This window comes from Tachypleus tridentatus, chromosome 7 (assembly GCF_004210375.1).
Source record: "Tachypleus tridentatus isolate NWPU-2018 chromosome 7, ASM421037v1, whole genome shotgun sequence".
Taxonomy (NCBI): domain Eukaryota; kingdom Metazoa; phylum Arthropoda; class Merostomata; order Xiphosura; family Limulidae; genus Tachypleus; species Tachypleus tridentatus.
The window spans coordinates 88,117,367-88,143,882 of NC_134831.1; the positions used below are offsets into that span (position 1 = coordinate 88,117,367).

The following is a 26,516-nucleotide window of genomic DNA, read 5'->3' on the forward strand; positions in this document are numbered from 1 at the left end:
GTTAAGTACAAAGCTTCACAATGGGTTATCTGAGCCCCTCGCCTATAGGTATCGAAACCCAGATTCTAGCGTTGTAAGTTCGGAGACATGCTGCTGTGACTTGACGAAGAGCTCCTGCTCGAAACGTCGCACAAAATAAAGTAAAAAAGATTTTCATTTAAAAGTGTCAATTCATTCTTTGTTATAATTAATTCAAGTTTCTCTTCTCACGTCTTGCAGAATAGCACTCATTCAGGAGTGTCTCTCTCTAGCAGGTTTTTTTTTTATTTATTTTTCTCAACAAGAACTTGAGTTCATTTTTATTGGTGGAATCGGTACAGCGTCGTTACGTCACAGTATATTGAAACTTTGCCTTATAATATTTACATTTAAAAAGTATTTTTGTATAATACTAGTAATAATGGTGGTATTAGGGGTTGCGAGTATAAGAGCAAAGTACACAGGTCTCAACAGTTATTACGTTACTAGGACGTACATTAATTTTTGGTGGGGTAGACCTAACTTCAATATTAGGTGGAGGCCGTTATCTACAGTTGGTTCTGGTGAAACTAATGGCGTAGGTACTGCTCGAAGTAATGAGTCGTCGCAGCGTGACCCACTAGATTTAAGTTTTGAAAATACAAAAATAGCATACAAAAGTAAAACGTCGTGGGAACTTCTTCGTGGGATTTTTGTTATGAAGTTAAGTTCTTACAAAGTATTAGTAGAAAACAATGAAAAGGTTGGTTGAAACTAAATTCTTGAAAGCCTAACTATTATTTATAAAAATAATAAGTGTTTATTGAGAATTTGTTGCAGCTTGCTTATATTTATATAAGTATATTGTAGTATAACATTATAAGTTATAAATTACTGAAACTTAAAAAGTGAAGACAAGCCTTGAACTATGTTTATAAAAATAAAATTTAAAATAATCTTGAATTTAAAATGAAAAAGAAGCAAAAAACGAATTTAAATTGAGCTGATGACATTTTTATACAAATTTGTGGATAAGTAAAATTTTCAGAGATAAAAAGTGTTCAGAATGAATAAATAATTTGACTCTTTGAATTAATTTTAAAGAATTGGCAAAAATATATCTTGAATACGATTATTTTTGCGAGGAACTTGTCATTTCTGTACTACATTTATTGTTATATCTTATTCTCCAGTACATAATGCTGGTTATTCAGTAAAAATTAAGATATTTATTAATATTTCTTGAACTGATTTGATAATTGAATCCTCTATAAAACAAGAGAAGTTCTAATTGTCAAGTTGTAGCAATATAAAAACAATAAATTAAAAGGAATCATGGTTAAACAGTTACAGGTGCCTCTCTTCAGGTTTACAAAATATCATAATATATTGTTCATGTCATCAGATACATTTTAAGTAATTTATTTCAGCAAGAGTTATGTGAAACTAAACTTACACGCAAATTTATAACGATATAGATTGTGAAGGAAATGTGCTCAAAATGTGACCTTAAAAGCTATACCTTTTGGGCTCCTGCCAAAGAATACTAATTTATTGAAAATTGTTCAAAAGAAGGATTCTAGGATGAACCAAGAAATGATAGGGTTAACATATGGGGTATGTTAACATCTCTTAATTTATTTGCTCTTGAAATAAAATGGTAAGAAGTGAACTTTTTAAAGATTACAAGGTTAATGGAAGGAGGGTAAAATTATCAAAGTCTCTAATTTATTTGTGTTTTATTTTGTTGATAACAGGCTGAGAAGATACCAAGTGTGTCATTTTTTATTATATGAAAAATCATATTAACAGTCTTCAAAGGTGATTGACAGAACAAGACCATTGAGCTATTAAGTCCTAGAAAGTAGCTTTAAATTAATTGTTTTCTAGCACTAGATTCACGTGTAATAATATTGATAGGCTGGGCAGTTTCATTTCCTTATGTTATAATCTCACTTTGATCAACTGTTTTTAATTATTGTGCTGGGTGGGAAATTTTATCTCTGAGAGAGAAAGTAGGAGATCAGTTATGAATATGTTACTCTCCAACTTTCTGCATTAGACTGGATAGGTCTGTGCAAAAAATAGAACACTCTCAATTATTGTTTTAAATTAGTGCAAAACGTATCCCTAGAAAAAGGTATTATGAAACTAGTTTATTAATTAAGTGAAGAGGAAAGTATGAACTCCTGGAGTTTCTGTAAGATATAAAATGCTTCTCTCATTGGCTGAATATGAAATCCCTGAAGAGACTGTGACTTCATTAGTATGAATGATTCTCTCATTGCTGTAATATGAAGTCCCTAAAGAGACTGTGACTTCATTAGTATGAATGCTTCTCTCATTGGCTGAATGTGAAGTCTCTATAGAGACTGTGACTTCATTAGCATGAATGCTTCTCACATTGGTGGAATATGAAGTCCCTATAGAGACTGCGACTTCATTAGCATGAACGCTTTTTGCATTGGTGGAATATGAAGTCCCTAAAGAGACTGACTTCATTAGTATGAATGCTTCTCTCATTGACTGAAAGTGAAGTCCCTAAAAAGACTGTGACTTCATTAGCATGTAATCATTTTACTAATGCAATTCTTAATAAAGATATCGGCATCAGAATGAAGCAGCTTAGAGACATATGTATCAGGGAATTTATTAAATGTAATGTGTAGCTGTAATCAACCAAGGCTACTGCTAAACATTTTAAATTAACTGCTTGAAATGGTTGTATAAGTGAATAATACAGAAAAAAAATTCAGTAGATGCACTACATTTATTAAAGCATTTCATTAAAACCTATAAATGGTTTGAAACATGGCAAAACAGGACCTTCTGTGGGGAATTTTGATCAGTAAAGTTCTGGTTGAGGATAGTAGCCATGTCAAAACCGTACAGTTAAAGATTTCAACATTATGGTTAATAAAGTTCTGGTTGAGGATAGTAGCCATGTCAAAACCGTACAGTTAAAGATTTCAACATTATGGTTAATAAAGTTCTGGTTGAGGATAGTAGCCATGTCAAAACCGTACAGTTAAAGATTTCAACATTATGGTTAATAAAGTTCTGGTTGAGGATAGTAGCCATGTCAAAACCATTACAGTTAAAGATTTCAACATTATGGTTAATAAAGTTCTGGTTGAGGATAGTAGCCATGTCAAAACCGTACAGTTAAAGATTTACAGTTAAAGATTTCAACATTATGGTTAATAAAGTTCTGGTTGAGGATAGTAGCCATGTCAAAACCATTACAGTTAAAGATTTCAACATTATGGTTAATAAAGTTCTGGTTGAGGATAGTAGCCATGTCAAAACATTATGGTTAATAAAGTTCTGGTTGAGGATAGTAGCCATGTACAGTTAAAGATTTCAACATTATGGTTAATAAAGTTCTGGTTGAGGATAGTAGCCATGTCAAAACCGTACAGTTAAAGATTTCAACATTATGGTTAATAAAGTTCTGGTTGAGGATAGTAGCCATGTCAAAACCGTACAGTTAAAGATTTCAACATTATGGTTATTACAGACATTTCATGATTATATATTAAAATAAAAGCAAATGAAATCCATTCAAGATATCTGTTTGCATTCCAAGATTTCAATACAAGGTACAAAGAAGATGCCCTAACTGAGGACTTGAACTTATGACTTTAGGATGCAGCTTTACCAATGAAGCCACTAGGATTCAAATTCCAAACAGATATCTCTTATCTTGGTCAATACATAATACACACAGTCATTCATTCATGACTTATTTTACAACATCCTCAGCCCAACAACAAATAGCATATTGTGATTGTCATCGTACAATGTCATATCCTCAGACTACAAACACGTGGTTCACTAGGCCAACTACACATACACACGATTTGAGTTGAAAGTTTAAATGATCTTCAAGTTAAAACAACCATTAACTGGGCACTACAGTAACAAATCAGTATACTTGGGAAAACTGCCTTTATTAGGGTTTAAACCTGGAACCTTTGACTCATATAGTAATGCTCTGTAGTCAGTGATATGCCAGGCCAAATTCTTAAGCAGGTAACACGTACACTGGTCATTATAAGTGTGTGTGTGTGTGTATATATTAAAAAATGATGTATCTTTAATAAATCCTCATGGCTGGAGAATGTTGTCCTTATTTTTTTTAATGTTATTGGAGTATTAGAAGTTACTGTGAAATGTGTAAGGAACAAAAATGTTTACTATCTTTTTATTTTGGTGTTCCAGTAAGAGTTCATTTTGACATCTGAGAGATTGAAAAAGTGTTTTAAATGTCTTTAGAAATATATTGGTGTTTAATTAAAATGCACAGTAGTTTTTAAAATTATTATTTCAAATGTATTTCATTCTTTTATGAAACATTGTGTTTAAAATTTTCCTTCTCATGTTTTAAGGAGAAATATGTAGTTAAACTGTTTCATTTAAGAGTATGTTATGTTTTGGGGTTTTATGACAAATGTGTATGGTTTTGTGATCCAGTTAATGACACTGATTGTTTGATACTGAATTATTTTGTTGCATATGTTAAAGTAAATAACCAACATGCAGAATCATATTAAGTTTTGTACGTGCATTTCAACACTGGTATGCTTTTTTCTCTTTATTATATTCTTAATAATAACGTATCTAAACAAATTATTTTAATGCTGATCTTGGTTTTGAACTTCACTTGATTGCATCAACTCTCTCTCATGTAGAGATACCAAAGTAATAAATGTAACATTCATATTAGGCCTACTTTAAAAAGTGTAATGAAAAGCCTTTAAGGAATATCAACTAATAAGTGTATTTGAAATTATGTACTTCCTTTAACTGGTAATTTAGACCGTGTTTTTGCGATGAAACAAATCTGAAAACGGTCACCATCTGCTATGATGAAACCTATTTTCACCTTTGTTTCTCTAACATGGATACTTTAGCAATTTTTACACCCAAAAATGCCTGGAATATTTCACTGGCATATTTGTATGCACTGAATGTAGTTGTGAAAATTGCTTTTTCTTATATGGTGTTTTTGAAGAGAAATTAGGCCCAAAAGTCTGTAACTTTCACCATTAAGTATAGGTAGGAAAATATCTATCCTCATTGCTGTTAAACCAGTGAAAGGTGATATGGTTTTGCCAATGAGAATGCCACCAAATTACTTTTTCAGTAACTTTTGTAAAAAAATTAATATAAAATTTTTTATGTAAAAATATCCACAATCTTTAAAATTGTAGAAAGTGTACCAGTTTTTACATTTTCGTGTTTTGTACAACAGTATGAATAAAAATTGAAGGCTTAGCATTATAAACCACTAGATTAAAATTTTAGATTAGAGCAATAATTTCAGAAGGAAAATATTTCCACCTACATGATGATAGAATACATTGTAACATTTTTATTTTACAGCTAGTCATTAAAATATCAGCTGTGGTAGTTTACAGCATTGAAACAAATCCTGCAATGAAATTTTAATAAAACTTAATTTTTATCAGGTTTTAACATTCAACAAACATATTTTTTTTACACAAGTTGCCAAATATGAATGGACTTTTGGGTCTTGTATTTATAAAATATTATTAACAGAAATATGAGGAATGAGTTATGTTCGTAGTTCATGAACAGATTGTTTTTTAGTGTATTAGTTTTCCATTTTTAGGTTTTGGGAATGTGTAATAATTTCATATTATGATTTTGCACCATGTGGTGTACTGTAGTGTTTGCAGACTGAAGAATTTTTATATATATATTTTGTTGTTGTTGTTGTTAATAGTTAATGTGTAATATGACAACCACCACCAGAGTAAGGGGGTGCTAATCAGCATCTCCAACAATGCAATGCTGCAGTAAATCTTTGCATAGTGCACTGTGACAAATGGTACCAAGTGGGTAAATCCCTGATTATCATTCATTTGAAAACTATTTCTACAGGGTGGCCCATTAGTCCGTACCCATCCATACATCTTATGTATCCAGTGTATCTGTATGCTGTCCCACATTCTTGCTGCATAATATTATGCAACTCCATGTTCTTCAAGTGTAAATGGGCTTACATCGGCCATATTTCTCTGAAAAAAAGAAACAGATTTATAATACATGCGTAATTGAACATAACATAATAACATATGGATGGGTAGGGACTTACGAGCCACCATGTAGTGCTGTTCTAATGTTCTAACAAAAGTTGGAATATCTGCCAGTAAGTGGTCTGGAAGAACAAATCATTAACATTAATGCCTTGTCTACAATCACCTCATCTGCAGGGTTACACATTTGTGTTAGACTAGGATGTCCAACATTCTACCAGTCACTTGCTGATCCTCCAAGTGCCAGTGTTCAATGATGGTTTGTTTTACCTTTATTTCCATTTCTGTATTTTACTACATTTAATTCATTTTTACCTTTTTACTGGGCTTTTGGCACATATAGCCTACCTATGCTTTGTGCCATAAAATACAAAATCAATCAACCAAGTGCCAGTGATACACAGGAAATCAGTTCACATGATGTGACTCCTATCACAACCTTTGTTATATATCTTGTCTTGTAAATGGAAAACATGGTTTGTTGAGATGGTATGGTCTTCCATCGATAATTACTTCAGTTTTAGGAAACTTGAAAGCAAAGCTTGTGTCATAGTAGTAGTGTACTAGTTCTGAGAAGAGCCATCTATTGATGTCATCCCACTAACTATACACACAAATTATCTGAGTAATAAAAATATTGCTGGCTTGCTTTTCTGAGAGACCAACAAGAATTGATGGCTCCTTGTTTTTGGAATGGGTTCTTAATTTTATTGAAGTCATAAATAACTGGTCCCAACACATACCAGGAGCCACATGCCATAGTGATACTTTAAGTTATGTACAGCTGGCCCAGGGATATGTAATATGATTAAAAACTTCTGGTAGCATTCTAGGCCTGTCTAAACATGTATGGTATTATCAAACTTATTTCACTATACAACTATTTTTACCTGTTGTCTTTGTTTGCTCTGCAATGCTTGCACAATGGGGCACATGTGATGTTGCTGAAAGAAGTAAAATTGAAAACTGAAATTGACGAAAGATCAGTATATGAACTGATATATGGTACAAACAAAAGAAGAAAAGCTGATTCCTTTGTAGGTGTACTCTTGTGATAACAACTTCAATGCAATCAGTAGATAGTTAACCATGATTTGAGCTTGCAGTTAACATTTTTGCTGGGAATTCATTCCTCTGTGGGTATCCATTGCTTATGTATTTATTGCTGAATCTCAACTCTCATTCTTAACAGCTTCTAGTTACTGAAGGGGGGAAGGTATGTCCTCCTTGCTTTGTACAAACAGGTATGCAACACTGAGGCATTATGGATAGAATTTGTGGATTGATGATACTATTACACACCTAAGTAAGCCACAGATGCTTGTAAATTTAGGTTTCATTGTTTACAGCTACACATAGCAAAAAACAGGGTGTGTATCAACCTTGTTTATTAAAATATTATATTTTGCCTTTAGGATCACCTAAATATTTTGTCATGATTGAACATTTCAATCATTTTTAAATTTTTTCTTTAATGCATCATGACACAGGATTATATAATTAATATTATATAATCTTAATGTATAGTGTGACTGATGATAAATTTTAGGCTTAAAAGCCACATATACATTGTGTGTGTGTGTGTGTGTGTGTGTACATAGGTAAATATAGGTACTGGTCTATACAAAGAAACAAATTATACTGAAAAGTAGAATGCTTATTAACAAATGAATGAGGGCTGTATCACTGGTACATAACATAGTCATACAGTAATAATTAACGTGTAACACTTAATGAAGAAAGTTATTTATCAAGACCAAACTGTTATTTCATTAGCCAAAAAAAACTAATTTCTTGCAAAGGTTATATCTATGTATCAGTTGTTAAATTATGCTATTATAAAAATTGCTCTGAATATATTTGTTGGGTGAATAAACTCTTTGGCTTGATTATCTTTTGTGTTTTTGTTATTTTATATGGATTATATATGAGTTTTAATTATAGAGACAAGGATTTAAAGGTAAAAAGCAACTTGCACTGTCTGAATTTTGTGCATGTGTATGTGTTTGTTAAAATGAAGTGTAATTTAGTCCTTTTTATATTATTCCATAAGCTTCTGAAAATTGGGCTAAGTATCCTTGGACAAAGACTCTTTAACTATCTCATGAGATCAACTTTTTATGGGCATTTCGTGGCTGGTGAAAGTGTAGATGGAATTCAGCCAACAATTAATCGACTTTACTCCTTTGGAGTTAAACCCATTTTGGACTACAGTGCTGAAGAAGATATGTGTGAAGAGGAAGCTAAAGAGTTGGAGTTTTTGTAAGTTGAATACTAAACTGTTCACCTTTTATATTCATATAAACTTGTACTTTGAGGTGCTGGTGGGAAGCAAGATAGGCAAATTATAATACTGTTGTAGAATGCTTTTTTTTTGGTTTTAATGCAGACATAATTATTATTATTTTGTGAGAAGGAGTGTTGATGTCATTGTGACAAGTTTGGGGCTTGATCATTGGAATATTCTTAAATTTATTAAATGGTTATTGTTGGTATAAGACAAGTTTTAGATTGTTGATTGGTTATTGAGTAAGCTAGCCAATTTATTGAGCACTGTAAATTTTAGGCTTGTGTTTTCAGTGAAGTAATTGAGATATGAGAAGTACCTACACATACAAAAATATCAGCAAGTAAGCGACATTTCTATTGAGACTATATATTTGTGAAGTTAGGCTTATTGTTAGATACATGGTATAAGTTAGGCTTATTGTTAGATACATGTTACTTCTATAGGTTGCTGCACTTGTACTTGAAGTAAAAAAACTATCATAAACTGGACTGTACCTCGGCTTATTTATTTTCTGAATAATCCTAAAAGATTTTCTCTCAACAAATATTTTTAAAACATTGATGTCATGATAGTGTTACTTTGGTAAAAATAGAACCAAAAATAGATGTACAAATGGTAACATAATGGAGAAGTGATAAAAAAACAACAGAAAATTAAAAAAAGATTGAGAGAAAAGAGACCGAAAATAAGAAGAAATGAACATTAATTTCAAAGAGGAACTGCATGAAGATGTGAAGTTTACAGAATGATTAAAAATGAAAATTAATTTGATTGAAGTTAAAATAGAAGAAGCCATAGAAAATATACAGAAACATTATTAGAAGACTGAAGTAGTAAAATCATTACAGTAAAGTAATTGCATTAAAGAAGCTATAAATAATGTATAAAAGGACATCAGTGCTAGGATGAAACATCAACTGAGTTGGGAAGTGTGGTAAGGATTAAAGAAGCCACACTTCTCTCTGGATTGTTAATTTGAAACATTGTGTGTCATATGGAATGAAAGTTATCTGATTTATATCTGTTATTACTGCTATTTTTCAACTATGACTGCAGGACTTTTGAGGACTACTGTTGCTACACTACAATTTCATTAGGTTAGGGAATTGTGCAGGCTATTTCAACAACATTAATTTATCATTAAACCAACAGATTATGATGGAGATGTACCATGAGAAGTGTATCAGTTTAAAAGCTTAGACAAATTTTCTGAGGGTATGAAAAGACTCATAATTATCTTACAGGTGATCCTTGTGAAATGATAAATTCAAAGATGTCATTATGAATGGCAGTATGACAAAATAGGTGTACATCTTTAAAAAGTAAGCTTTACAGATGATTTCAAACTTTAATTAAATTCAGAAATGTACTTATAAACCAAAGAGATAGTAAACTGAAGAATAATATTTCATAACCGAGATAACCCCTCTTGCTAGTACAGAGGTAAGTCTTTGGATTTACAACACTAAAATCAGGGGTTCGATTCCCCTTAGTGGGCTAGGCAGATAGCCCAATGTGATTTTGCTATAAGAAAACACATCATGAGATAAAGAGAGGAACATTTAAAGAAACCTGTCCATGAGTCAGTATGAGTCCATTGAAAGGGAAACCTTGCAACATGCTAATTGATACTGGCTCTACAGCTACAATTGTTTTCTTTGTTTGTTTTTGAATTTTGTGCAAAGCTATCTGCGCTAACTGTCCCTAATTTTGCAGTGTAAGACTAGAGGGAAGGCAGCTAGTCATCACCACCCACAACCAACTCTTGGGCTACTCTTTTACCAATGAATAGTGGGATTGACCGTCACATTATAACACTTCCACGGCTGAAGGGGCAAGCATGTTTGTCGCAAGGGGATGCGAACCCCCGACCCTCAGATTACGAGTCGCACGCTTTAACCCACCTGGTCATGCTGGGCCAGCTACAATTGTTTGAAATCTGATAATAAAGGTGAAAAATTGTCTCTAACAATGAAGGAAGAGGATGGATTGATGCAGACATAAGTTGTTATAAAGATTCATGTGGGGGAAAGTTATAAGTCATCATCACTGTGGGAAGTTTCCTTACAGAACATGTTGTACAGGTCTTTGACTTCAAAAAAGATTTTTATTAAGAATATAATTCAGATGGAAACATAAATATGAAATTAGACTAGCTTCAAATAATGCAAATTTTATAACAAGACATTCATTTGTACTATATGTCCAGTCATACCACTAAAGGTTGAACTTCTAGTGGTGAAAGATGGAAGCATAAGACAATGATTCATCCATTGTGAATTTGTTTAGAGGTACATTGGCAAGAGAACTGCTAACTGATTAATTTTAAAGTTAACCAGAGACAAATGAGGTTTCTGTCAAGACCACATTCAAAGTTTCACCATGGATGAAACTACCAATGGCTTCTCTTAACCATCTAACTAAAGAGAGCTATCAAATTGATAAGACAATGATTGTTGATAAAGTGCAAGAGTTTATTTTATATTTTTTATCATAAGCCATGGAAAATGAAAACACCATACAATTTGGTTATTACGTAGTTTAAAAATAGTGAATGAGGAAAGAAAGATTTTACTTTGTTAAACATTTTTTACTTTCCATGGTATCAGATAATTCAATTCTTTATTTAATGATGTTAAATAGATATATATGTGTCTGTAGATATATGAATAGTTGTTCATTATTAAGAATTATTATAATTATTTTGAGATTATTGTTCTATTGTATCATTTTTGTTTCATAAGATTGTTCAAGGGACTACAGTCTGAGGACTAACAAATGCTGTAGGTTATACGTGTTTAATTTTGATATTTGTATTGTTGTTTAACCAGAGGGATTACTGATGTTATGTGGCTTCTGGAATGTTCTTGAAAGCTTTAGAAATGCTTTAAGTGATGTACAATGCTGTTAAATGAAACTTGGTTAGATAAAGTTCATATCAGAGATGAGTACACAATGCTGTTTATATCAGATAAAAGTACACACTTTTTTTAAAAATTTTGATGGAAAAAAATGCAAACAAAGCTGAACATGATGAAACTCTGTATAATGGACGACAACTGCCTGCTGTGGAGACACAAGTGTAGAGGACGACATTTCGAAATTCTTTTGCCTTTCAAAGTTTCATCATGAATACTCTTCATAAACAATCTATCAAAAAAAACTAAACATATTTTCAGGAAAAAAAAAGAAGTCTGATGTAGTTCTAGTATTTTCACCTGTGCTGTTCTTGGTCGTACAGTTTCTTGCAGCAAAAGAGGTTTATTCCAACACACAGCTCATATGGTGAAAATTCATTTCATATGCAACACTTAAAGAAAGGCCTTATTTTGAAATTGTTTTACAAGAAATAATAGAGGAATCAGAACAATAGAAGGATATTTATTTATGATCTTACACCTATTTGAAATTAGAGTGGATATCAACAAATTTTAAAAACAGAAAAAAATGAGAAAATGAGTACAGACAGGTACCTGAAGTTACTTGGAAAAAGTTTTCTTTCATTACCTATTTAAGCCATCTACATATTTAATTTTCTAAAAATTGATTTCTTGTTATCAAAACTGATCACCTTAGTAATATGAGTAACTTCAAACGTGTGTGTGCAAGACAGAGATAAATGCTTCACCGATAAACTGTTTCCAGGCTAGACTTATTCAGTTATTAGCTATATCAACAAAATGATGTGAAAAGAAATAAAAATAAACTAATTTATTTCAAAAAGTACAAATCAGTGAGAAACAGTTAAGCTTGATGACACTTATCACTTTTATCAAAGGAAGTGTTTTAAAAATATCTTTTATATAAGAATTATACAAGTCACATTAATATACTAGCTCTTCTGTGCCATTACTTTGTGTTGGCAACTGAATTTTTTCTGTTCAGATTACTTTAAGCTGATTAATATGTATCTAAAACAGCTGAAACTTAAAAGCATAATTAATAACTATGAAGTTTTTTATTTGAATTTTAATGTATACTTTTCATTAATTATCTTATGTATTTTTGATACATGAATAAGAAACTGGAAATATAAATATAAATATTAATTTTTATCTATTCTGAGGAGGTTTTAAGTTTTTATATTGAGATTTTAAATTCTCAGTTTTAAATTGGAATGTTGCTAATCAAATGTTTAAAGTGCATTTTTTAATCAATTTCAGATCATTAAAGCACTAAAAGTGTGACATCAAAATAAATAATTATGTTGTGTACTAATAACAAGTATCATAGGTGCTTGGTGTTATATATGCTTGGTAGACAACAGGACAGTCTTTTTCTTCTTACAGAGCTTGTATTTCTGCTGCAGAAATGAAACAAAAAGAACAGCAGCAAAGTTAGTGTTTTTTTTTTTTGTACAGTTGATATGACATAGTTGTATACATGTCTCAGTCTAATATCTCAGTGGTATCTAAATGAATGTTAGTAATTATTCAACCACGTATCTATAACTGTTACACTTAATGTTTTCCCATCTTTATCTATAGTATAAATTTTGTGTAGTAGGTATTTTTATACTTTAAGAAAGTGTGTGCATGCATCCCTTTAAACTTATGTAACATGTGACTACAAGCATGGGAAGGTTTTTAAACTTGATTAAACTATGCAAAAATTAAATGAAGAAAACAACACCGTATGCACAAGGGAGAGGTAAGTGTAGTGTAGATAGTACTATGGATTGAAAAAGGGGAATATACCATATGCACAAGGGAGGGGTAAGTGTAGTGTAGATAGTATTATGGATTGAAAAAGGGGGAAAACACCGCATGCACAATGGAGGGGTAAGTGTAGTGTAGATAGTATTATGGATTGAAAAAGGGGAAAACACCATATGCACAATGGAGGGGTAAGTGTAGTGTAGATAGTACTATGGATTGAAAAAGGGGGAAAACACTGTATGCACAATGGAGGGGTAAGTGTAGTGTAGATGGTATTATGGATTGGAAAAGGGGAAAACACCGTATGCACAATGGAGGGGTAAGTGTAGTGTAGATAGTATTATGGATTGAAAATGGGGAAAACACCATATGCACAAGGGAGGGTAAGTGTAGTGTAGATAGTACTATGGATTGAAAAAAAAGGAAAACAACCGTAGTGTAGATAGCACAATGGAGGGTAAGTGTAGTGTAGATAGTATTATGGATTGAAAATGGGGAAAACACCATATGCACAAGGGAGGGTTAAGTATAGTGTAGATAGTACTATGGATTGAAAAAGTGGAAAACACCGTATGCACAATGGAGGGGTAAGTGTAGTGTAGATAGTATTATGGATTGAAAAAGGGGAAAACACCTTAAGCACAAGGGAGGGGTAAGTGAGTGTAGATAGTATTATGGATTGAAAAAGTGGAAAACACCGTATGCACAATGGAGGGGTAAGCGTAGTGTAGATAGTATTATGGATTGAAAAAGGAAAAACCTAAGCACAAGGGAGGGGTAAGTGTAGTGTAGATAGTATTATGGATTGAAAAAAGGAAAACACCTTAAGCACAAGGGAGGGTAAGTGTAGTGTAGATAGTATTATGGATTGAAAAAGGAAAACACCTTATGCACAATGGAGGGTAAGCGTAGTGTAGATAGTATTATGGATTGAAAAAAGGAAAACACCTAAGCACAAAGGAGGGTAAGTGTAGTGTAGATAGTATTATGGATTGAAAAAGTGGAAAACAAGCACAAGGGAGGGTAAGCATAGTGTAGATACAATGGAGGGAAAACACCTTAAGCACAAGGGAGGGGTAAGCAGAGTGTAGATAGTATTATGGATTGAAAAAGTGGAAAACACCGTATGCACAATGGAGGGGTAAGTGTAGTGTAGATAGTATTATGGATTGAAAAAGTGGAAAACACCTTATGCACAATGGAGGGGTAAGCGTAGTGTAGATAGTATTATGGATTGAAAAAGGGGAAAACACCTTAAGCACAAGGGAGGGGTAAGTGTAGTGTGGATAGTATTATGTATTGAAAAAGGGGAAAACACCTTAAGCACAAGGGAGGGGTAAGTGTAGTGTGGATAGTATTATGGATTGCCCACTGTTCAAGGACTGACAAAAAATAGTAAGTGGCTCACATAGCCAATCTTTAACCTTCTTAAAAACCCTTTGGGAAATATCTGTATTAGGAGACTGTTTTTTTTTTAAATTCACAATTTCTTCTTAATAAGCTTAGAATGAATGCAGTTATCTTGTTTGATCTAATTTCCATTTATCAACTGTTCAGTATGTGGAATACTGTTTAAACATTTGTTAGTAAAAACCAAAGATAAAGCAAAATTTAATAACCTTACCTTCTTGTAATCATCAGATATTAGCTGTCCTTTATCACCCATCAAGGGTCTTACATCCTCCCCCATCCTGTCATTTTGTTTACCTTTAATGTATTTAAAGACATCCTTTATGTCAATTTTTACATTTTCAGCCAATCCTTTCTTCATAAATTCTTTTTGATGTCCTAATTTCCTGTTCACCAACTTTCTTGACTTTCTATAATCTTCTAAATCATACCTATCAGTTTAGAGTTCTTAAATTTTTATTCTTCTCTTTAATTTTCTCTTAACCTCTTTGTGGACCAAACTGTTTTTTTACTTGCAGCCACTTTTCCTTTCTATGATGAATATGTTTACCTTCAATATTTAAAAATATAACAAGACATTTTCCACATCTGATCAGTGTTTTCACATAACTCAGCTGTCCAATTCACAACAGATAGTTCTTGTTGTACTCTTTTAAATCTAGTTCTTTTGAAATTTGAAACCAATATATCATTGTTTCTTATCTCCATATGCAACAAAACATTAACCTTTGTAGAGCAATGATTACTTGTACCCAGATGTTCCCCATTATCCACCCACTCAATCATTTCTATATTAGAAGTTAACAATAAATCTAAAATATTATTGATTCTAGAAGGTTCATTGACTAATTGGTTAAGAAAGCCACCGTGAACAGTTTACAAACAAAACAAACTTTCCTCCCTCATGGTTTGACTCAAGCATTTCCCACTCTATATGTCTGAATTTAAAATCAGGCATAATAATGACTTAATTACCAGCTGAAATATTAACTGTATTGTAAAGTTTCTCACTAATTTCATCAATATCATTTGGTGGTCTGTAACATATTCCCACTGTTAGTCTTCCCTTTATATTCATTAATAAAAACCCAAATGGATTCATTTTCCTTTGCTGTTATCTTTAACAGGATGGAACTCACATTTAACATACAAAGCCACTCCTTCTCTTTAGTATTCTATCCTCTTCAATGGCCTGTAACCTTTTTTTTCAAAGAAACCTCCATAATAAGAGTGATCTGTGTTTAACCATGTTTCAGTTATTTCCATCACATTAAAATTCTCCATTTCTACCAGTGCTCCAAAGTCACCTATTTTAATTTTTATACTTCTAACATTACAATAGTAATGATTAAGCCTATCCTTATAATTACTTCTATACTCATTTCCTATGTTGAACTTTTCTCTCCATTTTATTGTTTTTGCATTTTTACAACTTTGAGCACAATACATTTCAAAATTGTTATTTTGGAATTCATTAATTTGAAAAGAATTTGGACAGACTTAAAGCAAATATCGTGTAATACGATGTGTGTGAGACTACTTGCACGAAATATCAGTATAAACATTATTAGCTAATAAAAATTTGCTATCAATTCTGTTTGAGTCTAGTTTTCTAAGTTCCTTACAAATTATATATTTCTGTTTTTTAATTGGTCAAATTATTTATTATCCTTTGTTTTTTCTTTTACAAGACTGTTACATAAAATTTGTTTTACATGAATGTGATATATTTTCCATTTATTAAAATAGGCTATTTTATTTCTTTTGCTCATACAAACAGATGTATCACTATATTAAATTATGTATATAATACTGAGAATAACTCTGTTTTGCTGAATATGGATGACAATTTTCTGCCATTATTGTTAAGTCAAAATATTAACTTTGACTGTCTGCATGGATTTATGCCATTGTCTCACTCTGTTAGTTAATCCTATGGCTTAAACACACCTTCAGTATGAAGAGAATGGGAAAGTAGGATTAGAATTTTAAAATTAGGTCTAATATATATTTGTTTTTGCAGTTTCAATACATGTTCATTTAGATTTTAAATATTTATTATGCAAGGATTCCAAAATGCCAAATAAAGTATTGGACAAGATGAGAAATAATATCTTACTCTCCATTATCTCTTATTTTAATTTAAAGGTATTATAGCTAAAGTTCCACACACCATTTCTTACATTTCAGTAATGTATATAATGTTTCTAATGATATTTGTTCTATAAAAAAAAAAGTGATTGTTGTATAGTATCAAGTTCAAATAAATCAAATATAATTTATTTATTCTTAAATAACTATTGTGAAAACTGCACATGGATTTTGACATATCAGCTCTATTTGTTAATATGACTGGTTTTGCTTGAACAGAATAAAAGTGTTTTTGAATCTAATTAAATGTTTAGTTTATTTTGTTTTCATTTGCCAAAAATTTAAATTTTTGGCTACTAACTCTATCTCTTATGAGAAAAACATTCAGAAAACACTGCTAAAAGTAAAAAACAATTGTGTTAGAACATTATTTAACCTGATTTCTACATATATTTTATTTCCTTTCTATGTGCTTGTTAGGCCAAGATGATTTGAAACAGTTCAGATACCATGAAAAATTTGCTGATAGACGGAAGTATAATGTCACAGCCAGAACATATTTCTATATGAGTGAAGCTCAGTGTGAGAAAAATACAGACACATTCCTTCGGTGCATTGATGCTGTTGCAGGTACAGTTATTTATTAAAATAGAAATAAATGTAGGTTTTGGAATTATATAGTTATAGGTTAAAATACATTAGGTTGACATTATAATAGTCATCATTGTCAAATAGAGAATTACAGATAACTGATACAAGATAAAATATCAAAATTATAGCTAACTTTATGTACAGAAAAATATGAAATAACTTTTAAAAACTTCCTCTTCATTTTTGTTGAATCATCATTTTGTAATCTGAGCCAACATCTGATGTGATTTGCTTAATAAATACTTAAGCTGTTGGTACTTTGTTAAACTCCATAGTTATAAAATTGAGAAAACTAAAGAATTGCATGTTTCACAAATGTTCACTTATTACTTCCATGGTTTCACTCATAAATGCTTTTACCTGATAGTAATAAGTGAAATATACAATTATCTTTGCTTTCTCCAATTCTGTTGTTAATTTTAATTTTAAGAAGTATTTGAAACAAAACAACATTTATTCCTTAACATATGATTTGTGTGCAAGAACAGTTGTTTATTAGCTCACAGAGGACAATGGGAGCAGTGACTGGAAGTTATCACTCTATTGGATATTTACTGAGTGTGGGCATTGCTTAAAAACCTGCTGTGTGTGATATCAAACTATAAGAAGGGTGATAATAAGCTATTGGGCATAACTTATATCTTGCACTAGCAAAGGCATTAAAAACACCAGATGCATCTGAAGCAATATCTCATTTATAGTTTCTATCATAAGAAGATTTTGGAATGAAACATCTCTTTTAACCGAATCAACCAGATGGGATTCTTCCTTTGCAATTGATGAGATTTGTTATTTGAAACTTGGCTTTAGGTGATGAGTTGGCATTTAATGCTCAGAGGTGAAACAAGTATTTAAAAGTTCTCTGGAAAGTTTATTTTTTCATAGCTGTACTTGGAGGTTGAAGCTAAGAAAGTTACTTATTTTCAGGTAGTAATGAGTTTTCAAGTGTAGAATCAGATAATCTTCAGATGTTCATGCTTGATAAAACAGATAAGAATAAAACAAAGATAACAGTTTACTTCTCAATGTCTGTTCAGTTTCTGACCTCCTGTTTGAAAACTTCATGCAGAAAACTTTATAATTGCTCAGGTGAAACTGAGAAATTAAAATGAAACTAAGTAACAAATAGGACTTCTCTCAAGTTAGTTCTTCTATGAAAAGTGCTTCCATGAATTATCACAATTTATTAACAGAAATCTTCAAGGAATGGGGAAGGTTTAGAATATTTTCAGTGGAATGGAAGGATGATATTGACAGGTTGACAAAATAAATATAACTGAGGGGTTATTTGGCTTTGTCTGAAAATATTGTTCCAGTAAGCTGGAAAGATGAAAAGACATTTCCAGTCCTTTCTGCTATATTTAAAAGTATCTAGGTTTGTTGGTTTTGTGTCAGTGAAAGAACATTCAAGACAAGGTCACCTTATCCAAAATCACATTTAAATGGTCACATTCATTTGTGTTAATGTAGTGATGAAAATAGTGACAGTGTTTATTGATATAATCTGACCTGTTATTTTATGTTGTCTGCTACCTGGATGATTAGTAGTAAATAAAGAAGGCTAATCAGTTGATTTCATAATTAGTTATTTAAATTAAACATGTAATATTCTTACACTTATTGTGTCCAGCTGTGGGCTTAATTAATTCTATGTATGATAAAAAAATTGCATTAAATGGTTTAAAAACTATTACAGATTAATGTTTTAGATTAAAAAAAAGGCTTAAGTTACATATATAAACCTAGAATATTTATTATTGGATATTTATTGTAGGGAAATATTTGAGGTTTGTATTTTACTTATAACAAAGTTTAATGCATTATAATTCTGTAGGTGTGTTTTAAGTCATACTGTTTTTTTTTTTTAGTTTCTTTGAGTTACCACAAATGATAGTTTACAGGTGTAATTTTGAACTTTTTTGGTTTTTTAAGTTAAAATTAACTGTTTTCATTATCATGTTGTTAATTTTGTCTACTATGTTTTGGGTTTCTGGGGTATCCTTATTTAAAACTGAAAAGCAATCTCTGCAGCCAAAGTTTAGAACAAGCAGTTAAATTATAATGGGATGATACTGAATATTAAGGGAGTGTGTGAGAAGTAATTGTCATACTTGTTTTTCCTTACCACTGTGGTGATATTTTAAATGATTTGAAATAATGTTTTGTAAGCCTAATATACACCTAGAAAATTTTGTAAGGTATGTAAATTTAACAGCTGTTTGAACTTATTGATTCATGTGTTTAAGAGTGTTACAAAACTGTGTAACTAAAAGCAGTCTTTTCCATGTCTATACAGATGTTCCTTTTTACTTTTTAAAAGTTTCACTCAGTCAGTTCATTTTATAATGCAAAAAATAACCCAGATAACCATGTTTGAAGATGTGTATTGTTTTAGTGTTACAGTTAGTTTTAAATCAAATACTGCTGGCTAGTGATGAGCAGTTCTGCTGGTTTCTAGATGTATGCTTTGCAAGTTAACAAGATTTGTTGTTATACCAAGCACTGTTGACCAGTGATGAGTAATTATACTGGTTTACAGAAAGTGCACATTATTGTAAGTTAACACAATGAGTTTTTATGTCAAGCCCAGCTCGTGCGTGATGAGCAGTTCTGATGGTTGTTAGTTTTGTAGAACGTATGGATACTAAGCAGAAGTGCTTAATAATGAAAACAAGGCTTAAGTATTATGGTTATTGTATCGAATGCTAATGGCCAGTTGTGTTGAATTCTAGTATTGACAACTTTCATAGAACAAGTAGTGCTATTTATGAGTGCTTTATAACAAAGATAATCGTGATATGAAATAAGTAAAACCCACAATTTCCTGCTAAAAACTACAATGCAAGAATTTTTATGCTATGTCAACTTGTATTAACCCTTCTAGGTCTGTGTTAAGGATTGTTATGAATTGAGATATGTTGCTTGAAGAAATTGTATTTACATCAAAATTTAAACATTTGTTATGAATGTAGGTTTCAGGCAGTCTAGTTTTGGTATCATGTTTTGTTTTTTATCTTCTGGTGTAACATTTTTAAAAACATGATACATAATAAGAACACACTGGACACACTGAATATTTACTGTAACCACCTAAATAATTTGATTTAAAATATGTTAAATCCTATTGTTACATAACTGGTGTTTGTTAAAACAATATTTATGTGAAATAAGCACACATCCTAAAACATGATGCATCACTCCATTAAATGAAATGTTTTGCCAATTAACTTTACTGGGAGTACAGATAGCCCTTGTGGAGCTTTGCACAAAATTCAAAACACACCAAAATAAACTCTTCTTGGTTAAGAAAGCTATCTATTTTATTACCACCATGCATAAAAGTTCAGAAAACACGAGTGCTGGAGCTTTCCGGAAAGCTTCAGTTGTTCAGACATCATACATGACTTAGAGTATTAAGATGTATGCACAAAATTTCTAACATGAGGAACTGGATGAGAAAAGTTATGTGATACAATTATGCCTTTCCCTTCCAAATTTAAGATTTTGGTATAGCGGTGTTTCTTCTCAGTTCTTCATTGGAAACATTTTTTGGAATAGACTTGTAAGGCCTATTGACTGATGATCTTCCAAAAGGGATTGTTTATGAAATTTTAAATAATGTTTTATTTAACCACTTCCCAGGAACAACTAAAAGTACTGGTTTTGCAGCAATCAAAATGACTGCCTTAGGACGACCCCAGCTTCTGGTATGTTGTGTCATGTAATTTCCTCCTTTGCTAGGCCTTGAAGATACATTAGGTTGTTGTGTGATGACTGGAAGCAAGACTTTCCTTTGTTCTTTTTGAGTTATTGTAAATGTATAGTTGTTTATGTTTGTTTTTTAATGATCATGTACTTTCAAAGTTTAATGTGTGGTAATTATTTTTCTTTGTATTGGAATATTTTGTTCTACTGTTTTATTTAAAGAATTTTGCACGAGTTATTTGTTAGTGAATGTTGTTTGTGTATTAGACGAAACACCTTACCTGTAATTCATATTAAGACTACGATAATTCAGGGATAATGTTGTGTATGTAAATAAACCAGTAATGTGATAAATGTGGCATAATATTATGCAGGCAGAATTGCCTTCTTTCAAATCATACCAGCATTAACAGTGTCTGTATCGTGTATAATCCAGTCTGCTAAGTATTTTGTTTAAAGGTTTCTTTAGCAAAAACGTTGTATGTGTTAGTATTAGACACAGGTACTAAGTAGTAATTATTGATGCTTAGCTGTTTTCTGCTAAGTAGTTATGAAATAAATAAAAAACTTTGTACAAAACATGGTATAAGTTACTTTACTATTTTTTTCCCAGATACAGCTGTCAGAAGTTATTGCTCGAACACGTAAGTTTTTTAAGGATGTTACAGGCACTGAGAAGAACATGATTTTAAGTAAAGTGCAACCATCTTTGTTTGAGAAGAAACTTCAGAATGATCTTCAAGTTAATACACATCAGAAGGAAGTGAAAGATTGGTTAGAAAAAATGGATTATGATAAAAAAGGGTAAAACAATTACTAGTAACTATTACAGTATATTAACATTCTTGAGCAAATAAGTCTGTTATATATTTTTATGTGGTTTGATTCTAAGACCTTTTTTGTTTGGCATAATTCAGTAGTTACAGGTGTAACAGTATAATCCTTTTATGATACAGATAAAACACCATTCAGTTTTTGCTATTAGGTCTTGCATCATATTAAAATGTTTTCCAAGTTTTTGCCACTAGGTCTATGCCATTTAAATATGTCATCCAGTTTTTGGCACTAGGTCAACATGATACAAAAAACTTAATGATGATTTACAGATCAAATTAAAAAAAATGAAGCTAATGATGTGCCAGAATGAGTGACAACGATCCTTGCAATTAATTATTTGGTTTTCAGTATGTTTTACTTCACTGTATAGCAACTTAAATTAATTTAGGTATTTGAATAATTTTGTGATGTTTTGTTATTCAATATTATACATTGGACCTCACTGGGCTTTTGTCACAGATTCTTAGTTTCACATCTGGTAAAAAGAGGTATTTTTAACATACAGTTCTGGTAATTGATTCTTCAAAATGTTATTTGTTTCTAAATTTTCATGCAAAGCAACACAAAGGACTATTTATGTATAACAGTCCTTAACTATAAACTGATAAAGTATACAGCTTCTCAGCAACACACACTGTCAAGTGTTCAACTACTTTTGTCTGACTGAAAAATTGGATTTAGCTGTTTCTATCATAATGTACTCAAGGCTTTAAAGTGCACAGCACATTTATGTAAGCATTTGGCAATGAGCCCAAAAATATACTATTTCTTTTTTAACTGCTATCGAGGTGTATTTTTTGTATGAGGATGTTTAGGTATGCTGTGTAATTTTTTTTTTTTTTTAGCTGATGTACTGCTAATAAGCTTTGTTGACTCTAGCTGGGGACATCATAATGTTGTAGTGTATTATGTCAGTTTAATGGGTTATATTCTAAAACACAATTCATATTCAAAATAAAGCTGCACTTCTCAAGCACAAGTTTTGTAAGTTCCAGTTTCTGTGTACCACTGCACAAACAGAACCTATTATGAACCAGCATAAGGTGATTGGTTCTCTGTTAAAGTCAGCAAAATGGGTCACAAATTGGATTGTTAACTATCTATGTGTTGCCAACTGTCAGTGATCTTATATTACAATTAACTAAGCCAAAGAAATGCCAAAGTAAAAATGTTTTATTAAGTTACTGACTACAGTTTTACTGATACTATGTTCTCAAGTACAAGCTGTTTTTGAAAGTTATAATTCAAGTGGATGTTATTTTTGTTTGAGGCTGAATATTAATGGTGGAATCTCAGAATTCTTTATTTATTTTTTTTACAAGTGTAGTAGAGATGTGGTAAGAATTACCACTTTTCTGTGTGTGTATAGAAAAATTAAAACAAATATTACAAGTTATTAAGAAAAAAATTCCTAAAATGTTTTTTTTTATTTTATAAGCTTTGCAAAAAACTAATTTTGTTTTAATATAATTTATGGACTGAAAACTTCTTTTAAAACTTAAAATATAAATTTAAACTTATTATTTTATTTTTTTAGAATTATTTTGTTTAGTATTAATTATTATTTATGATTATTTTAATTGTTTTTACAGGTTAATTAATTTGTTTTCTTGGAGTGACTTAGTGGATATGAACTATGTTATGTCTGAACTTTTCAAAGTTCCCAGTATTAAGGTTAGTCTCTTGTTTGTTTTAAATTTAGTGCAGTTATTTTTTAAGCTGTTTATCATGATATTCAACAAACAAGTTATTCATAACTTAATTCTTTCTCTACTTTTGTTTAATCATGTGGTGTATTATTATTATTATTATTATTATTATTCTTACTTGTACCTAATATTAAAAATAAATCCAAAAATTATTACATTTTAACTGTAATAATTATTTACAGTTAATAATATTAATATACAAGTAATACTATTGATTTATATCAATAATTATTTACTAAAAGTTGTTTCTTTTTAACTGTCATTCATGTTCTGTGGTGGCTCAATGGTACATCTAGTGACTTATAATGCTAAAAATCAGTTTCTGGTATCTGTGGTGGACAGATCTCCCATTCTTTACTGTGTGCTTAACAACAAGCAAAGAATCAATTGGCATAAATATATTTTTTATTCAATTTGATAGCTATGAAAGGCCTAACTGGTTGAGTTCTCAACATTTTCTAATTGTCTAATATACAGTTGCAAACACACTTCATCTGTTAAACTACTATAATATTCACCAACACTCGCACTTAGAGATATTAATTTCAAAGTTTTTAGGTTATGAGTAGACTTAAGGTTTATTCAAGTTTCAGAACTTAAACCCAATTCAAAATCATTAAATTATGTGTACACCTGTATAAATATTTGTTTTATGTTTTAAACTATGTATATTCAACAAATAATAGTACTGAAAGAGAACCATAAAGAAGCATTTTCTTAGTCGCTTATTAATTGTCAATCTCTGCTTGAATATTTTGGCTTTAGAAGATGGGGTTTTAGTTTCTATTTTTATTCTTATTCTCATCACATATGTGAAGAGAATGTTTCTTTGTTTTTTAGCTATGTTAAAAATATTTCAACCAAGAATAACTGACAGTAATCAGTCTGGTTCCCAGACATTTTAGGTGAAGACATTATCATATTTATTATAATATTTATTTTTCATATTTCTTTTATTAATTAATTCATACTTTAAAATACTAAGGTGGGTTTGTCCATCCTAATTGGTCAGTTGACCTTGCTGTTATTAATCTACGTCTTGCTAATAGCTGGGTGAAAAGGGATTTTTAGTCTCTGTATTGTTCTTATTTTTCTAATTTGTTTAGTTTATGCTTTAAATACATAGTTGGTTATTCATTACAAGTTAGATATTTGATAAAACTGTTCTTGCTGTGGAAAGAAAGGATTTTTAACAATGATTAATAAGAAAACATACAGAAAATGACTACAAGTTCTCATTTGTAAACTTCGTACATCAATGCACACTTTTCCCACCATTACACAGAACAACAACATATGATTGCTTTTTAATAATCTAAAAGTAATTATTTACTAATTCACAGGCACTACATTTTTTAGATTCTGTACAAGTTGTAAGATTTAGGACTGGTTATCTTCAGCAATGTTCATACTACTATAATTTTTAAACTAATACAAGATCTTCAGTAACACAAGTAAATAATGATTTCCAGACTGGACGTATGGAACCAATCATTAGAGCTTTGACTACAGAAGAGGAAGAAATGTTTAAGAATATGATGCGACGACTTCATTGCATTTCTAGGGTAAATACAACATTGAATATATATGTAAACAAAAATTCATTGTTATTGTTACACTTGTGTATGTATGAATAAAGATATAATATTGTTGTCAGAGTTATTTGTTTTTCTGTATAGTGTTTCATTTTGTCATCATCCATTTCACTGCCACATGACGTACATGTGACAGGAAAGCCACAGTTATTCTCTTTAATTCCAGTAAGTGTGTATGTTGTTGTGCTGTAATAATAATAATAATATTTATGTTTTCATTTTGAAGTTTTAAATTTGTGAACAAATAATAGCATTACAGTGCTCCAGATGGTTTATCTGTATAAAACATGCACGTGTTTTGGAGAGATGTCATTTTTTTATTTTTCATACATCACTTGCAGATGTATTGTCACTGATATGATACATTTGAAGTGATGTGCTACTGGTTACTTACTGTGAAAAAGGGCTATTTTTTTTCTACATAGATGCATGTATCATGTGTAAAAAGAAGAAAACCAACAGCTAAGAGTGTAATGACACATTGAACTATTGATGCCTTACCATTATTAACATCTAAATAGCAGTGCATCAATTGTAAATCGAATATTCTTGGTTTTGTTTGTTTTATATAAGCCATTCCTTAGTAAATTTTCCTTTTAAATAGACTGGTTTTATAATTTTTACTCACCTGTAAGCCTAAAAGTGTTTGTATCACATCTGTCATTAGCAGTGTTGCTTGGTAAGGATAACTTATACTTATTTCATTTAAAAACATTTTCATATTTTATTTACGTAATCTCTAAAAGTCTGTAAATGAACATCAGAAGTTGTTTTAGGTAACATTACACACGTAGATGTCTCTATACAAACAACACACACTGAAGCCTTTTACTTTTGATGAAGTTCTAGCAGATGGTACTACTACAGATCTTACAGGTTTTTATGGAACAACTAAAGTCACAAAAATTACAAATGATGTTAAGAAAAACACTGAAATTGAATTTATTCCTTTAGTAGAAAATTATTGGCTTAGGTTGATACTAAAAGGTACATTTAAAAACTTGAAACTGAAAATTTATTTGAGAATTATCCAACTGGTTGGTGATCTGTTTACTAACATGTCAGGATTGTTTCAATAGCTCTATGTTTTTGTATAAAAAGCATGTATTGTGAAATAGATTTTTCTGTATACAACGAGCACAAGACAAAATTTAAATGCTGTATGAAAAGTGGAAAAGATGGGAAGTTTCAAGAAAATTGTTATAAACATATTATATTGTACTTAACCCCAGTTCTGCAATTCAAATGTGGGGCAGTGCTAATAACAGAAGAATGGTGATGCTTTCACAGCCATACAGAAAGATAATTAAAAATAGTTTTGTAAATTGTGAGTGTGCATTTTTGTGTATCTTAATTAATTATCTTTCTGTATGGCTGTGAAAGCATCACCCTTCTGTTATTAGCACTGCCCCACATTTGAATTGCAGAACTGGGGATACATAGAATGTAATATGTTTCTAACAATTTTCTTGAAACTTCCCATCTTTTCCACTTTTCATACAGCATTTAAATTTGTCTTGTGCTTGTTGTATACAGAAAAAGCTCTT

The 26,516-nt window shown here is 30.9% G+C and overlaps 1 protein-coding gene across 5 annotated transcripts in view; it reads left to right on the forward strand.

Annotated features, from left to right (window-relative positions):
• The first annotated feature begins 296 nt into the window (after window positions 1-296).
• slgA (proline dehydrogenase slgA) overlaps window positions 297-26,516 on the forward strand; it is a 33,374-nt gene continuing 7,154 nt past the window's right edge. The window contains exons 1-9 of one of the 5 annotated variants that reach the window (XM_076512923.1): window positions 585-721; window positions 1,437-1,575; window positions 8,077-8,285; window positions 12,603-12,649; window positions 16,953-17,102; window positions 20,766-20,830; window positions 21,442-21,632; window positions 23,258-23,339; window positions 24,847-24,939. In XM_076512923.1, coding sequence (XP_076369038.1) covers window positions 1,543-1,575; window positions 8,077-8,285; window positions 12,603-12,649; window positions 16,953-17,102; window positions 20,766-20,830; window positions 21,442-21,632; window positions 23,258-23,339; window positions 24,847-24,939 — 870 coding nt within the window. In that variant the 5' untranslated portion in view covers window positions 585-721; window positions 1,437-1,542. Of the gene's footprint in view, window positions 722-1,436; window positions 1,576-8,076; window positions 8,286-12,585; window positions 12,650-16,952; window positions 17,103-20,765; window positions 20,831-21,441; window positions 21,633-23,257; window positions 23,340-24,846; window positions 24,940-26,516 lie in introns of those variants that run through there. The other 4 variants (XM_076512921.1, XM_076512924.1, XM_076512925.1 and 1 more) reach the window with 4 other exon arrangements.